The 15,310-nt window shown below is 40.8% G+C and overlaps 1 protein-coding gene across 5 annotated transcripts in view; it reads right to left on the bottom strand.

Annotated features, from left to right (window-relative positions):
* Window positions 1–15,310, bottom strand: part of TEK (TEK receptor tyrosine kinase) — a 156,516-nt gene that overhangs the window by 29,692 nt on the left and 111,514 nt on the right. For all 5 annotated transcript variants that reach the window (XM_073021697.1, XM_073021698.1, XM_073021699.1 and 2 more), the window contains 5 exons: window positions 14,598–14,749; window positions 12,542–12,686; window positions 7,429–7,590; window positions 5,483–5,617; window positions 525–809 (listed from right to left, as the gene is read on the bottom strand). In XM_073021697.1, the coding sequence (XP_072877798.1) occupies window positions 525–809; window positions 5,483–5,617; window positions 7,429–7,590; window positions 12,542–12,686; window positions 14,598–14,749 (879 nt within the window). The remainder of the gene's footprint in view (window positions 1–524; window positions 810–5,482; window positions 5,618–7,428; window positions 7,591–12,541; window positions 12,687–14,597; window positions 14,750–15,310) is intronic.

Here is a 15,310-nt window from a genome sequence, read left to right as displayed (position 1 = left end):
TTCCCATTAATTTTAAATGACCAATCTGAAATAGAAAAAAGCCTGAAATGCAAAATACTTTGAAAAAAAGTCATTTTTTTACTCTTAGATAAATCTTTTAACTTTTAAAATTACCTGTTTTCAAGGGGTTTCAAGCAAAGTTATTTGGTTTTTAAGATGAGGAAAGACCCATCTGGAATTAACTGACATCTGTGTACATGTAGATATATGATGATTCTTCAAAACTACCCCATAAATGGTTCAACAGGCCCTAGAAAACCTTCTTGTTACTAATTTACTAAATAAACAACTGCACACCAAGGGAAGGTAAATTTTAGCACAGCCCCGCCTGAATTATTGCAAATCCAAACATATGTTATATATTGCAAGTTATTAAAATGATTAGGTGGGGGGTGCTAATTAGCCTTCTCTCACAACCAACTTTCTTTCACAATTTCCAATAGACTTGAAGTGATGTTAGCTAAGTCTGAATGGCGGTAGCCCCTTATTGCTCAGATGAGGCTGGAGCAGCATGAATTACTTACTGTCGCTAAGGGTCCAAGCAGTGAGATCTTCACTCCATTCCCCCTGGGCCTTGGTGTTAACTCTAGCTCGGACCACGTACTGCTCCCTGGGATGTAAGTTGTTAAGTAGCACTGAAGTCAAGTTGCCTGGAACTTTAATATTCTGCTGATCACTTTTTTGCACAGACCTTCTCTCCACTTCAACATAAAAGTCATCTTCTGAGTTTGGAAATATTGGTTGCCAGGTCAAATTTAGAGTGGTCTGACTTTTAGGCAGGAGATTTAGACCTCTTGGAGGAGGGAGTCCTAGGAGAATCCAGAAAAATCATTATTTTTATAATACAGTTGATATAGTTTGGATGAATGTCCCCACCCAAATCTCATGTTGAAATGTAATCCCCAATGTTGGAGGTGGGGCCTGGTGGGAGGTGATTGGCTGATGAGGGTGACTTCCCATGAATGGTTTAGCACCATCCCCCTTGGTGCTGTCCTCCTGATACCGAGTGAGTTCTGATGAAAGCTGGTCATTTAAAAGTGTATAGCATGGCCCCCCTCACTCTTTTGCTCCTGCTTTCACCATGCAAAGTGCCTGCTCCCACCTTGCCTTCTGCCACGAGTAAAAGCTCCCTCAGGCCTCCCCAAAAGCAGATGCTTCCTATATAGCACGCAGAACCATGAGCCAATGGTTACTGTTTTTACTGTTTGGTTTGGTAAAAAGCCAAACCTCTTTTCTTCTAAATCACCCAGTCTCAATTATTTCTTTATAGCAATGCAAGTACAGACTAATACAAGGGTGGAGGCAATGACAGTGCTAAAGGGCACCTTTTAAGAGTAACCTTGGCTTCTAGAATAATATACAACTTCATAAGCTATCAAAGAAACACAAGCAAGTGGCCATATGATACTTTTTTTCCTACCAAAATGATTCATTACATTATTTATATTAGCAAACAATTGGAAGAAACCTAAACACTCAAAATAGGAAACTGCTTTAATAAATTATGATATAGCCATGCAGTGGAAAAATAGATAATTAGGAAAAGTATGAAAGCCCAATAAAGTCTTCAAGTGCATGTAGACATGATAAAAGTTATGTCTACAATGGTGAAGGATAGGAAGGAAACTGATAAAAATCAAAACAGTAGATTTGCCAAGGTTATGGGATTATGGGCGAGTATTTACCGTTTCTGTTACCATTTTGAGCAATACATTGTAAAGCAATTTGGGGGTTCCTTCCCCTTAGCAAGAATTTCAGAAATCATACAGCTGTGGTGGTAGGGCCAGGCCTATTCCTGCTCTGATCACATCAAGGTATCCGCCATGACTACGTGATGCCTGGCCATAATCACCCACAGGAGCCTGGGCTACCAAGACATCATTGAATAGAAATAATATGGGTTTTAAAATCAGAGAGACAGGAATACGCCACTTTACTTTTGCAACCTTGGACAAATCCATAATCTCTCCAAGTTCACCTGTAAAATAAAATTAAAATATCCATCTTCCAGACTCAGGAGTAATAAGTGAGACAATGGATGTGAAAATGCTTGGAAGATGTTAGAGGCTCTATTAACATTGGTTTCCTCCCTCCCTTCCTTCTTTCAAGATGTCCTACGTCACTGGACAAAGGAGGAAATAGTGTGTTTTCAGTTAGTAATAGTAAATTGATTTTTAAGTTCCGGATATAAAGTCCTTCCAAAACGTAGGATAGAGATCCTCTAATTCATGCATTCTCAGTAGGGACACAATCACCCCTATGGGGCAAAAAAGTCATTCTTGGTGTATGAGAAAATTTCAGATTACTACAATTGTTTACAAAGGACCATAATACAGAAACAGAAACAGAGTATATTTGTGGTATTAAAATTTCACAGGAGGCAGGATCTACTCGGATAAACGTACGTGAAACAGCTCACTGGGGATGAGCAATACTTTTTTTTTTTAAAGGTTGAGAAACACTGCTCTTACACTTGGTTCGAGGTGAGAAGGGTCTGTCTCCATCTACTGGGAATTAAGTCCCACCAGTCCGGTTCTGACTACCCTCAGACTAGTGAGAACCAGCAGCCAGGCATGCATTTGCTTGGCATTATGCAAAAGGTCTGATGGCCCTTTCTCTGTAACCTTTGCAAATGGAAAGAGGTGATGTCGTCTCCTCTTGTTAACCTCTGAAGTTTAACCTCCAAAATAGCCACCCAGAGTGGTTTAGGCAGGTTTGCAATGACAAGGGAGAATGGGGAGTTGATATTTTGGAGAATACATGTATACCTCCCAAGCCTGGTACAGAAGAGTAACCCAATAGTCATTTCCCCTTTTCCTTCCCTTTGGGAACATGATTACCCCATACTCCTCCCTGTCTGCCCCTTTCTGCAGTATGTTCAGAAAGTGTTCTCTTCCTTCCCCTCCCGGACTCCCTGGCCTTCACCACCTCAATCAATACACATCAACAGTGCAACTGCCAGATGAAATGAAAAACAAACATCAGCAAAATTCAAATGATGGGAAAAGAAGAACCTTCAATAATTCCCTTCCCGCCTATCCCTGAGAACTGCTTTGAAATATTCTGAGAGACCTCCTGGCTGGAACATATTCTGACGGCAGAAGACAGTACAGTGTGGGGCTGTGTTTTATGTTCTGTTCCATAAATACTTTCCATCTGAGTCAGTCTATGACCTTCCCCTTTTGACTCACCAACAGTGACTTGAGAGAGAATTAACTACCATTTGCCTTTTAGCGGTATCTTGATGACGTGTCAGGGATCCCTTGGGTCATGGTTGTAGAGGTCCCTTTTTCTGCTCTATATAGTTTCTGGGTTTATTTTCTATATTCACAACCTTGTGGGCCCCCAAGAAGCCATTTCTTACTTGTGTGTAACGCTTCTATAAGCCTCAGAGTAGCTTTTGAGTCCCATTTGGTTCTTTAAGGATGCTGCTAGTAAAATAAAAACTAGGTGGGTGGTGTGAAGAAAAGATGTTTCTGTTAAGGGTACACACACAATCTCTGCAGAAGAAAAGTGGATGTTCTTCCTAGTTTTTTCACTTGATCATAACACATCCTTCTACCTTTAGTAAATGGAGTAAAACACAGGCAAATCTGTGAACTGGGATAAGAAGCTGGTGCCTTTGGGATTCTAGGTAGAAATAATAACTGGAGAAACAAAAGGATATGGAGCCTGGACTGGGAGTGGTGGCCCATCCCTGTAATCCTAACACGTTGAGAGGCCGAGGCTGGGGGACTGCTTGAGGCAGGAGTTTAAGACCAGCCTGGGCAACACAGCAAGACCCCGTCTCTACAAAAAATTTTTTAAAGTAGCCAGATGTGGTGGTGTGCCTGTAGTCCCAGCTACTCAGGAGGCTGATGTGGGAGCATGACTTGAGCCCAGGAGATAGAGACTATAATGAGTGATGATCAAACCACTGTACTCCAGCCTGAGTGACAGAGCAAGATCCTGGCTCTAAAACACAAAGATATGAAGCCTGAAGATTTAGTATGGTGATGCATCTTACTGTTATTAAGTACTCTGAGTCTCTACTTTTCAATCTATAAAATAGGGAAGATAATTCTTACTTTCCTAGGTGATATAAATTAAATATATATGAAGTTGAAAGTATAAAGCACTGACCAAGAGATGGTAACAGAATGGTTATACACAGTGAACAATTCAAAGAACCAGAATGGAACCTTACAAAAGATCACTCCAGTATTTCAATGGAGGGTACCTGGGTAACAGAAAGCCGGAAGTCAGGTTAGCATCAAGGAGGCTTCACAAAGTTAACGCAATAGAAGGCCAATCAATACAAAACACCACTGATAAATCAAGAAATAATTTTACACATGTTATCTAGAACATGTGGACCCAGGACCAGCAGCATCAAGCATCACTTGGGAACCTACTAGAAATGCAAAATTATTGAACCTACTAGAAATGCAAAATTATTGAGGCCAGGGTTCATCCTCACCTTGAAACCATTGAATCAGAAACTCTGGGGATGAGGCCCAGAAAAACCCTTTTTTTTTTTTTTTTTTTTTTGAGACGGAGTCTTGCTCTGTCCCCCTGGCTGGAGTGCAGTGGTGCGATCTTGGCTCACTGCAAGCTCCGCCTCCCGGGTTCCTGCCATTCTCCTGCCTCAGCCTCCCAAGTAGCTGGGACTACAGGCGCCCACCACCGCGCCAGGCTAATTTTTTGTATTTTTAGTAGAGACGGGGTTTTACTGTGGTCTCGATCTCCTGACCTTGTGATCTGCCCACCTCGGCCTCCCAAAGTGCTGGGATTACAGGTGTGAGCCACCGTGCCCAGCCCAGAAATATCTTTTAACAAACTCTCTGAATGATTTTGATGGACACTTATGTTTGAGAACCACTGATTTAGAAAAGGGAGGTAAATATGATAAGAAACAGCTTAAGGAGATGAAAGTGGCTACCTATAGGAAGCAGGACTGGGAGGTGGAGGGTGGAGCAGGGGAATGTTCTTCAGATAAAAGCTTCTTATTCTATTTGATGTCGTGACTCTGCACATGAATTACTTTGAAAAATTAGAAATTATTTTTGAAAATAAATAAACTGGGACTTCTGAAATATGCCTGTGGCAAGAGCCTGGCCTGGGCCCTTAAGATGGAAACAGGAAGCCAGTGATAAAATGCAGGAGCTGAAGCTCAGCACAGTTGCTGCTGTGTAAATCCCAACTCCTAGGGGAGGCCCTGCCTTCCTGAAGGCTCATCTGCTTCCTTCTCTGTCCCTACAGAGTGCGGCAGACCTCCTCCCCCAGGGAGACAGACCAGGAGTCCAACCCAAATAAAGGAACAGTTTGGCTTGAAGTTGCTAGCCTTCCTGTCACTTTCCCACCCATTCAAAAGCAAACTCCTGCCACCTCCATCCCCACCCACCCACTCACCCACCACCACCCTTCCTGGTCTTCCTTCCTCTTTCCCCTTCCTCTCCCTCCCACCCAGCTCATGAATAAATGCGTGCTGGCTTCCACTGACCGATAGAAGCTGTTGTGAAGCGTCTCACAGGTCCAGGATGCCCTTCCCCACCCTCTCCACGACGGACCAGTTGCACGCAGAGTTCATATTCTGTTCGAGGTTCCAAATAGTTGAGTGTAACAATCTCATTTGTCACTGAGAAGAGAAAAAAGTCTAGTAAACTTAAGTTGGCATTCTCTTACATTCCTTAAGCCGGGGTTGTTGTTATTGTGATGTGAGCTAATTTTAGGTTTTCAAAACTATGTCTTAGTGAAGCAGAGAGGCAATTCCATCTTCAAGGCCTCATCCTTCCTAATATGAGGAAAATTAGGCTTTTGAAATGTTTCCAGGTTACAATGTACACATTCAAGTGTGTATTTCTGTGCCACTTACACATTTCTGCCCTGGTGCTTTTGTCTTTTCATTTGTAGAATAAAACCTCACAAATCTTCTACTATATGGAATACCAGATTTGGAGAATACTCAATTAGAATAAAATAATTTAATTGCTACTGTTTTCAAGTATGTTCACTGATTGCAATCAAGCTATCGAGAAAAAGATGCTTAGGAGGTTTGCTCAAAATGACCAGATAACTGATTTGTAATGGTCATACTATCGCAATGGAGCATTCTGAAGTCCTTGACAATAGTACCCATAAACAAATGGTATCTGCCTCTTTTCTCCTTACCTGTTTGCTTTAGTCAGCCTCTGTTTCTCAATGGATATTGTAAAGATAAATTTCTGCCTTACCATATGATAAATTCCTACTTGGTAAGAAAAAAACTGGGATGTGTTTAACAGTTCTTAGAAGACCACTTTGTCAATGTCCACTTGTAGAAAAAGGTGATGCATTATTACCACCATATGACAGCAAAAGACCTAGCCACTGATGTTGGAAACAGCAATTCAGCAAATCAGCCTGACATCCCTGGAATTCTGAATTTTGATAGAATCTACAATAGTACATGAAAGACTCAGTAATAATACCATTTTATCCGGTCTACCTGGGTCAGCTAGTGTTATTCAGCCCAAAACCCTCCTCCTCTTCTCTTTTTTTTTTTTTTCTGGAGTTTCCTTAATTACCTCCATATAGTGAATAGAGGGTCATTTTAAGGAAATCATAGGCATAGTAAGACAAAGGTATGGGTGGAGGAGGACATGCTGCCTACAAGCATGATAGTGGCAGGTCTTTTCATAGGATGGTCCAATGGAAGCAGCATGGTCACTGATAATGCTGCCTTTGCTTTTTAAAATTGTGATTTTACATTATCAAGCAACAAATATAATTGTAATTTGTGTTTCAAAATAAATTCAACTGTTTTCATGAACTTTTGGCATTTTGTCACATTTTGTTCAATTATTTTTTTCTTTCAGGAAGTTAGGGGAGGGGCCTGTAGCTCTCTTTGCCTGTCCTTGTCCTCCCCGCCGCCCGTTCCAGTCTGCCACAGCCCAAACTTTGCAGGTTCAAATTCCTTTAAAAATTTCTCTGTGTTGAGTCTGCAGGACAGGGCAAGACATGAAATGAGAAAAGGAATAAGCAACTCAATACAGCAGCAACAATCACCCCCAGGATTTAGGCAGATTAAGCCTCTCTGCCCTTCATAGCAGGCTCTGGACTTTCCTGCTACCCTATTCATGGTGTAAACAAGTGTCTTTCACAATGACCAGGCAAGACAGAATAACTAAAAACAGGACTGGAGATCCAGAAAGAAATATTGACATAGATATAACTCATGGTGTGAGCTGGTTCTGTGTTCCAGGGCACACAGTGACTTCCAGAAAGTTAGCCCCAGAGCTCAGAGGCCCCCTGCACTCTCTCTTGAATACTCTGAAATGGAATCCTCTACAACAGCCACCACCTTGGGGTAGAGGATTGAGGCAGGGAGAAGGGAATATCTAGATTTGGAGAGAAATATTTCTCCTAGTGCCACATCCCCAGCTGGCATCTATCCTGTCCAAAGCTTACCTTGAATATGTCGCCAAGCCTCATAGTGATTAACTGGTTTGTATAGAAGCTTCTTGGATTTGATTGGTCCATCCCCAAAGTAAGGCTCAGAGCTGATGTTGATGACAGCAAAGTTATGTCCAGTGTCAATCACGTTTGGGGCATTCAGGGGCTTTGGAAGAACTAAATACAATTTCAGAAGACAGATTAGTCCTTCGGCTTTGAGGTTTGATTGTTCTTAGGTGGAGGTAAAAGATGTGTTTTACATGTCCAACAAAGTCCTCTTAAAGTTTTCTGCCCAGACTCAGGGAGATCACCTGCTCTCTAAGCTCTCTGCTTTGCTTTTGCTTCCCCAACCCATTATCCTCAAAGTGCTTCCTTAAAATAAATGTGCCCCTTTACTCAAGACCCTTAATGGATTCTTATCACATGTAGGATAAAACCAAAAATTCATACCATGACCAGCCAGGCCTTGAGCGATTGAGACCCTGCCCACTCTCCAGCCTCCTCTTCCCCTCACCTAGTAACCTCCAATCCCACTGACCTTTCCCTTCATCCAACTAACAAAGCATGAACCTCCTGTCCTTAGATTCTTTGTGGATGCCACTCTCCTGCAAGGAATGCTTTACCTCCCATTATTCTCCCAGTTAATTCTTAGCTCTGATGTGCATATTTCAGAGGCGGCTATCGTAGAACCTGAATTAAGGTATTGTATGCTTTCACAGAACCTCTACTTTTCCTTCATGGCAATTTTTAGAGTTTATTACTCTTTGTAGTATGATTATTTGATTATTTGATATTGGTCTTCTAGATCATCATTCATATTCTCTCTCTCTCTCTCTCTCTCTCTCTCTCTCTCTCTCTCTCTCTCTCTCTCTATATATATATATATATATATATATGTATATCTCTTTCAGCCAAACAACACAAATTTATTATAGTTCTAGAAGTCAGAAGTCAGACATGGGTCTCGCTGTGCTAAAATTAAGGTGTTAGCAAGGTTGTGTTCCTTTCTGGAGGCTTAGGAGATAATCTGTTTCCTTGTTCTTTCTAGCTTCTAGAGACTGCCTGCATTCCTTGGCTCAAGGCTCCTTCCTACGCCTTCAAAGTCAACAACATCAGGCCTCTCTGATCCTTCTTTGACCACCACGTCTCTGACTATTGTCAGGAAAGTTTCTCTACTTTTAATGACTCAAGGGGTTGGAGTGGGTCCACTCAGATAATCTAAAACAATCTCCCCGTCTCAAAGACCACGTATTCTCAATGGGGATGACAGCGCCCCCAAAACAATGAAAATTGGTTCTTGGAGGATGCAAACATTTTAGATATTACAATGGGTTGAAGCCTGCCAAAGAGCCATACATAGTACATAAAGAGATATAAAGTACATATGTGATAATAAAATTTTATGGTGATGAGGGAGAGTTCTGGAATAAAATTTCTAAAAGAGCTCCTTAGTGGGATGATAATAAAAAGGTTATGAAATATCACACTACACTCTAAATTCCATTAGGGCAAAGACCATGTAGTTTGTTCACCAGCACCAACTAAGTGCTGAATTATTGTTTGTCAACTGAATTTCCAGTGAGCTCTGTAGTTCCCTTGGCCCAGCCTTCTTAGAAATGCATAACTGGTTTTGTTTTGCCTCCCCAAGAGTGTAATTATACAATGCAGAACCTTTCGGATTTCAGAGGACATTGCAACGTTCAGTAATTTTTCTTTTTCTTTCTGTCTCAATGCTTTGACTCACCTTCCTTAGAAATGACCTTCAAGTCTTTGCTCAAATATCTTCCGAGGAAGCCTTGACTACCCTATTTAAAATTACAGTCACCACTCCAACCCTGCCCCAGCATTCTCTACCCCCATTTCTGCTTTGTCTCCAAGACACTCAGCATTTTAGTGAACTGTACATTTTACTTATTTATTTGCTCACTGTTTATCTCCCTGTGGGAATGTAAGCTCCACGATGAGTTTTTTTTCCCCTTGTATTATTCACTGCTCTATTCCCAGTGCCTAGAACAGGGGCTGAAACATAATAGGCCTAAAGTAAATTCTGTTGACTAAGTGACGACTTAGGAAGTTGTCCAAGGTCAGGATAATAAAGCCAGTAAGAAGCAGTATCCCCTAACTGTGCCAGCATTAAGTTAGATAAGTCTGAGTACGCATTTCACTTAGGCTGGAAAGGAGGGCAGTGCTGTGAGTACATTGGTTCAAGTAATGCGTTCCTTGTATGACAACATAAGGCCACCCCTTTCTTTAAACCAGCAGATGCACATTTTATTACAGCCATTAATGCCAGTCTGTAATACTTTTACAAGGGCTTAAAAATCGCTACAAAGGCTTCCTCTTAGTAATATATCACTTTATTTTTTTGCCTTTTAATCATTTTTACTGAGATGGAACATACATATTGTAAAGTGCAAATATCTTAAGTGTATTTATCTCAAGGGACTTTACCTATGTGTACACCCATGTAACCACCACTCAGATTAAGATAGAGAATATTCCCAGCCCTCCAGAAGGCACCTGTGTGCCGATTTCCAGTCAATATCCTCTACCCAGAGGTAGCTACTATTCTGACTTCTGTGACTGAAGATTAGTATTGCCTGTTCTTTAGCTTTATATAAAATGGAATCATAAAGCATGTACTTTCTTTCACTGGTAATCAGGTTGGAAAGATTCATCCATACTGTTGCGGAAATTAATTCTTTTTTATTACTCTTTAATATTCTTCTGCATGATTTTATGGGCTAAATTGTTTCCGCCCCAAATCACACGTTAAAGTTTTAACCCCTGGTACCTCAGGATGTAACCGTATCTGGAGATAAGGCCTTTAAAGAAGTAATTAGTTTAAAATAAGTTTATTAGGGTGTGCCATAAACCAATATGACTGGTGTCCTTAGAAGAAGATTAAATTAGGACACAGGTAGAAAGGGAAGACCCTGTCCCTGAGTCCTAATTTAATCTCCTTGTGAAGATATAGGGAGACAATGGCCATCTACAAGCCAAGGAGAGAAGCCGCAGAAGAAATAAACTCTGTTGATGCCTTGATCTTGGACTTTTAGCCTCCAGAATTATAAGAAAATAAATTCCTGTTGCTTAAGCCACCCAGCCTGTAGTACTTTGTTACAGCAGCCCTAGCAAACTAATACATACGAATATACTACAATTTGTGATTAGTGTATCCTTTCTAATGTTGATGGACATTTGAGTTAATTTCAGTTTGGGGCTACTATGAATACAACTGCTCTGAACATTCTTGAAGATGTCTTTTTTAAACATAATACAGCCATTCTTTTGAGCATATACCTAGGAGTGGAATTGCTGGTTCACAGGGTAAGTAAATGTTTAGGTTTAGTACATGTTGCCAGTTTTCCAAAGTAATTGTACCAATCTGTACACTGGTGTTAAAGCCTAGTATCTGTTTTTTTAAATACTGTAATAAAAGATGCTGATTAAATTGATTAAATTCCCTAATGGCTATTTACATTTTATGGCTGCCAGTCAGTGTGACAGCAAAGAGACAGCAGTGACTTAGGACTGGAGACGCTTCTACACATTGATGTTGTGTGCTGTGTCTTTCACTACTAACTAAAAACTAGACCCAGTGACTCTTCTGTGTATTCACCACATGGTTTGTTTTGGATGTATGTCCATGGGTAGCAAACATTCCCAGAAGTTTAAAAGTAGGGTAATTTTTCTTGTCTGCATATCATTTCCTTTCTTCCAAGAACATGCAAGATGCAAGAAATGATTTTGATCATGTGAATGTTCTACCAAATAAAACAGATTTGGGCTTTTTCCTATAACCAAAAGTACTAATAAGAAGGATTCTGAGATGGTTCATATGGATTCTCAGGGCACAGAATCCAAATCTATGAGGGTTGCATTTATGCTACTGTTGTTACTGGCCTTTAAAACATAGATTATGTTCTGAGTATTTACAGCATTTCATTTATGGAAGTTACCTCTGGGATCTCCCAAGTGATTACTAGTGAAGTAATGAAAGGGGGCCAAATATAAATCAACTTTGGTCACCTCACAGTCTCCCCCCCTCTGTTACACAAGAGACTCAGAAAGCAAAATGGGCCAGAAGAGACAGTGCTGGGTTTGGAGTCAGGAGATCCAGGTTTAATACTAAGATGTGTGCTTACAATCTCTGCTACTGTATAAATTGACCCTTTGTATCTGTGGGTTCACATCTGTGGATCAGCCAACCGTGGATCAAAAATATTCAGAAAAAAAATTGTGTCTGAACATGTAGACTTTTTCTTGTCATTATTCTCTAAACAATACAGGATAGCAACTATTTACAGAGCATTTACAATGTATAAGAAATTACAAGTAATCTTAGCCTAGTGCCTTTCCTAGAATATATGCCAGAGAGCTGTTAGGTATTCTTGTCTCAACAGGTGCATAAGTAACTTGCGGATTTAAAATTCCTTGCTGTAGCTATGTACACCAGCCAAGTTAACGTGGACTTACCTCCATTTTAGTTCTTCCACTCAAGCCACAAATCTACATACAAACACTCAGATTAATTTGAATTTTGAAATACTAATTTATAGCAGGAAAAACGCTCATAGCCCTGAATGTGAAAAAGTATTCATGTTAATTATATAGCATAGGCTGGGCTTCTTATTAAGTGAGTAATCCTCAAAATAGGGATTCTCCAAATAATTCTCTACAATAATGAAAAGGAAGTCACACGACAATGCTAACCTTCTTGTGAAATATAATCACTACCAGATAATGTTGTGCCAGACACAATTCCAAGTATTTTATGTGTTTAACAAGGCTTCACAATAACCCTAAGAGGTACCTAAATTATGCTTCATTTACAAATAGAGAGAGACTCAAAAAGGTAAATTTATTTGGTCAAGGCCACCTACAAGATTATGAGCCGTTTGAGACAACGTCAAACCCGGGGCTGTGGGACTCCACAGTGCATACTCTTAATCTCTTCACTCTGGTTTCATGCATATAATGTTTTAAAGGCTTAGTATCCTGGAAATTACCTCCAAGGTATTTTAGTGGTCGCATACATTTCCGTCTAGAAGCAGCATCTTTTCCCAGCAATACAAAAACATAGTGCCTCAAGGATACAATCCCTTTTTCTGGAAAATGAACTTACCTTTAACAGAAATGTTGAAGGGCTTTTCCACCATCCCAGCCACTGTGTTCGCACTGCAGACCCAAACTCCTGAGTCAGGGGGGAGGATCCGGTGGATGGTGAATATGGCTACTGAGAAATGATCCGTATGGTTAAAGTCTTTTGGCTGGAAAGGTCAAATACAAAAAAATAAAAACTTCTAGGGAGGCATAAACACAAAGGTCCATAACACTGACCCCATCTCATTGTTTAATAAGAAGTTTCCTAGGAGAGATCAAGAAGCTAAATGTAATACTAATATAATCATTGGCTTATTTCCAAAGCTATTGTAGTAGCCCTGAAAGTTTATTTTGGATTGATGCCCTGTCAGATCCTGCTGTTGTATTTGTGTGTTTGGGAGTGTGGGGTAAACACTTACAAGCAAGACGCCTGAAGCATGATTTCTTTTAAACTACTCCTTGTAAGATTTGTTCCTTTCCTATCTAATGCAGAGATGGCTGTGTGGGAGGACAAAGTGACTTCCTAAGTGTTTGAGAGGCTATTAAGTGTGGAGTACTGGAAAAATCCAGGGTTCTGAAGACAGATGGACCTCTGCCATTTTTTTTTTTTTTTTTTTTACGAGATAACACAGTCTTGTTCTGTGGCTCACGCTGGAGTGCAGTTGAGTGATTATAGCTCACTGCAGCCTCAAACTCCTGGCCTTAAGTGATCCCCCCACCTCACCCAAGTAGCTGGGACTATAGGTAAATGCCATGTCCAGCTAATTTTTTTATTTTTTATTTTTTAAGAGATGGGGTCTTGCTATGTTGCCCACGTTGGTCTCAAATTCCTGGCCTAAAGTGCTCCTCCCACCTCAGACTCCCAAAACTCTGGGATTACAGGCATGAGTCACCATATCTGGCTTCTTTGCCATTTTTGACCAACTCCTTAGTTACTTAACTTCACCCAGCCAGTTCCCATTTCTGAGAAAAAAAAAAGAGAGAGAGAGACTAGGCAATGTTAAGTAAGAGGTTACATATAGTTATGGTCAACCTTACTACATAGTAGCCATTACTTTCATTAACTCATGAAAAAGCCAACAAGATTTTGGAAGCCATCAATTGGCTTCTTCTACCTGATGGGTTGTTTGAGTGGAATCAGGGACATTTGAAACGTGGACCCTGGTAATGGTACATTCTACATATTCTTCCCTCAGAAGGTCACTCATACCTGCCTCTGGTCAAGCTGATTTGGGTCATCTTTGATAGAAAAATAGGATAATAAGTATTTCTAAATTTTTAAATAAAAAAAAAATACATCAATATCCTAAGGATCACTTTCAACGTACGAGAAATTTGGGGGGGGGGCTCCCGTCTCTGCTGCATTTGGTATAGTTGGGAGAGAGATGGAAAGCATGTTCGAAAAGTAACGTGATCCTTTTAAACAAAAAAGAACTGCTGTGGTATTACCTAACCATTGGTGAGCATCCAGCAATGAGGGCAAAGGGAAGAGGTGGGGAGAAACCCAAGGAATGCATTCAGACCTAAGGGATCCTGTGGATTGTAGTTTCAGAACTGGGGAACTCTCCTCTTCTATGTTCCCCTAATTGCTGCTCCAAAGAGCATAATAGGAGTACATCGGTCATCAAAACTCCATGTCCTGGTTGCACCTGGTAGCAAGTAAATCTGCTGATTCATGGGCTGCAACACCACCTTACTCTTCTGGATATGAGTAGTTAGAGATATGGGGACACTGTGAGAGCAAAGCTTTCCACAGACTGACACGTACTTCTCCCCATACCAGCTGGACAATTCTGCAGAATGTGTGCCATCCTTGGCACTCAGCTCTGTCAGTTCCATGGGGGGCATATTCCCAAACTTGCACTGCAGTACTGGCCAACAGAGGAAATCAGTGAGGCTGCAGATGAGGCTGCAGTGAGTCAGTTCTGCCTCTCCAGGAATAGGGCATGTTATCAAAGCCAACAACATACTAGCCTAGGAGGATAAAAGCACTGAATGGTATCTATCGTTTAGCGGGGTAATGACTACACTGAAAGCATCTCATGGTTTAAGGAGGGCAGATTAAGAATGGCTCTTACATGGAGCACTGTCCCATCCGGCTTCACCAGGGTCATTTCTTCATTAGTAGGTAGCGGCCAGCCAGAAGCTTTGCAAATGGGATTAAATTTACCACTGTTTACTTCTATATGATCTGGCAAATCCACTATCTTTGGGGTCATCCTTGGTATGCCTGAAGGAAGAAAACAGCACTGTGAAATCTAATATTTAACAGAGCCAGCAGCAGTAGTAATAAAAATAGCTACTTTAGTAAGTCCTGCACTGGGCAAGAATTTTGCAAATATTTTATTGTTTTATCATCACATAAGACGCCTGTGATGTGGATGCTATTGTGATCTCCCATTTTATGGATGAGGAGACAGAGGCTCACAGCCCAGATTCAGACTCTCTTTATAAATCCAGAGTCCACACTCTTCACCACAAGGCTATGCTCCTTTCATGAACCAGGGAGGAAGAGTCTCAATATTAAAAAGATTATCATGGCCATATCTCCCCTAGACTTTGCTGTTCAGTCCCCCTCTTTCATTTTACTGAATGATTACAAAAATACAACAAAAAAACTAGTTCTTCTTCCACTCATCAAATAACCCCATGGTATTGCTGATCAACAGCATTGTCCTCAGTTTAGGTATGTGAGAGAGGTCTCATTCATTGGGAAGTCTGCAAATAGCAGATAAATAAGAGGAAAAGGTAAATAAAGTTGCTCACCAAAGAAGTACATCAAAGAAGTGGA

The sequence above is a fragment of the Chlorocebus sabaeus genome, chromosome 12 (assembly GCF_047675955.1).
Source record: "Chlorocebus sabaeus isolate Y175 chromosome 12, mChlSab1.0.hap1, whole genome shotgun sequence".
Classification (NCBI taxonomy): Eukaryota; Metazoa; Chordata; class Mammalia; order Primates; family Cercopithecidae; genus Chlorocebus; species Chlorocebus sabaeus.
The sequence above is the reverse complement of the archived record's forward strand: the minus strand, read 5'-3'. Positions and strand labels throughout refer to the sequence as shown.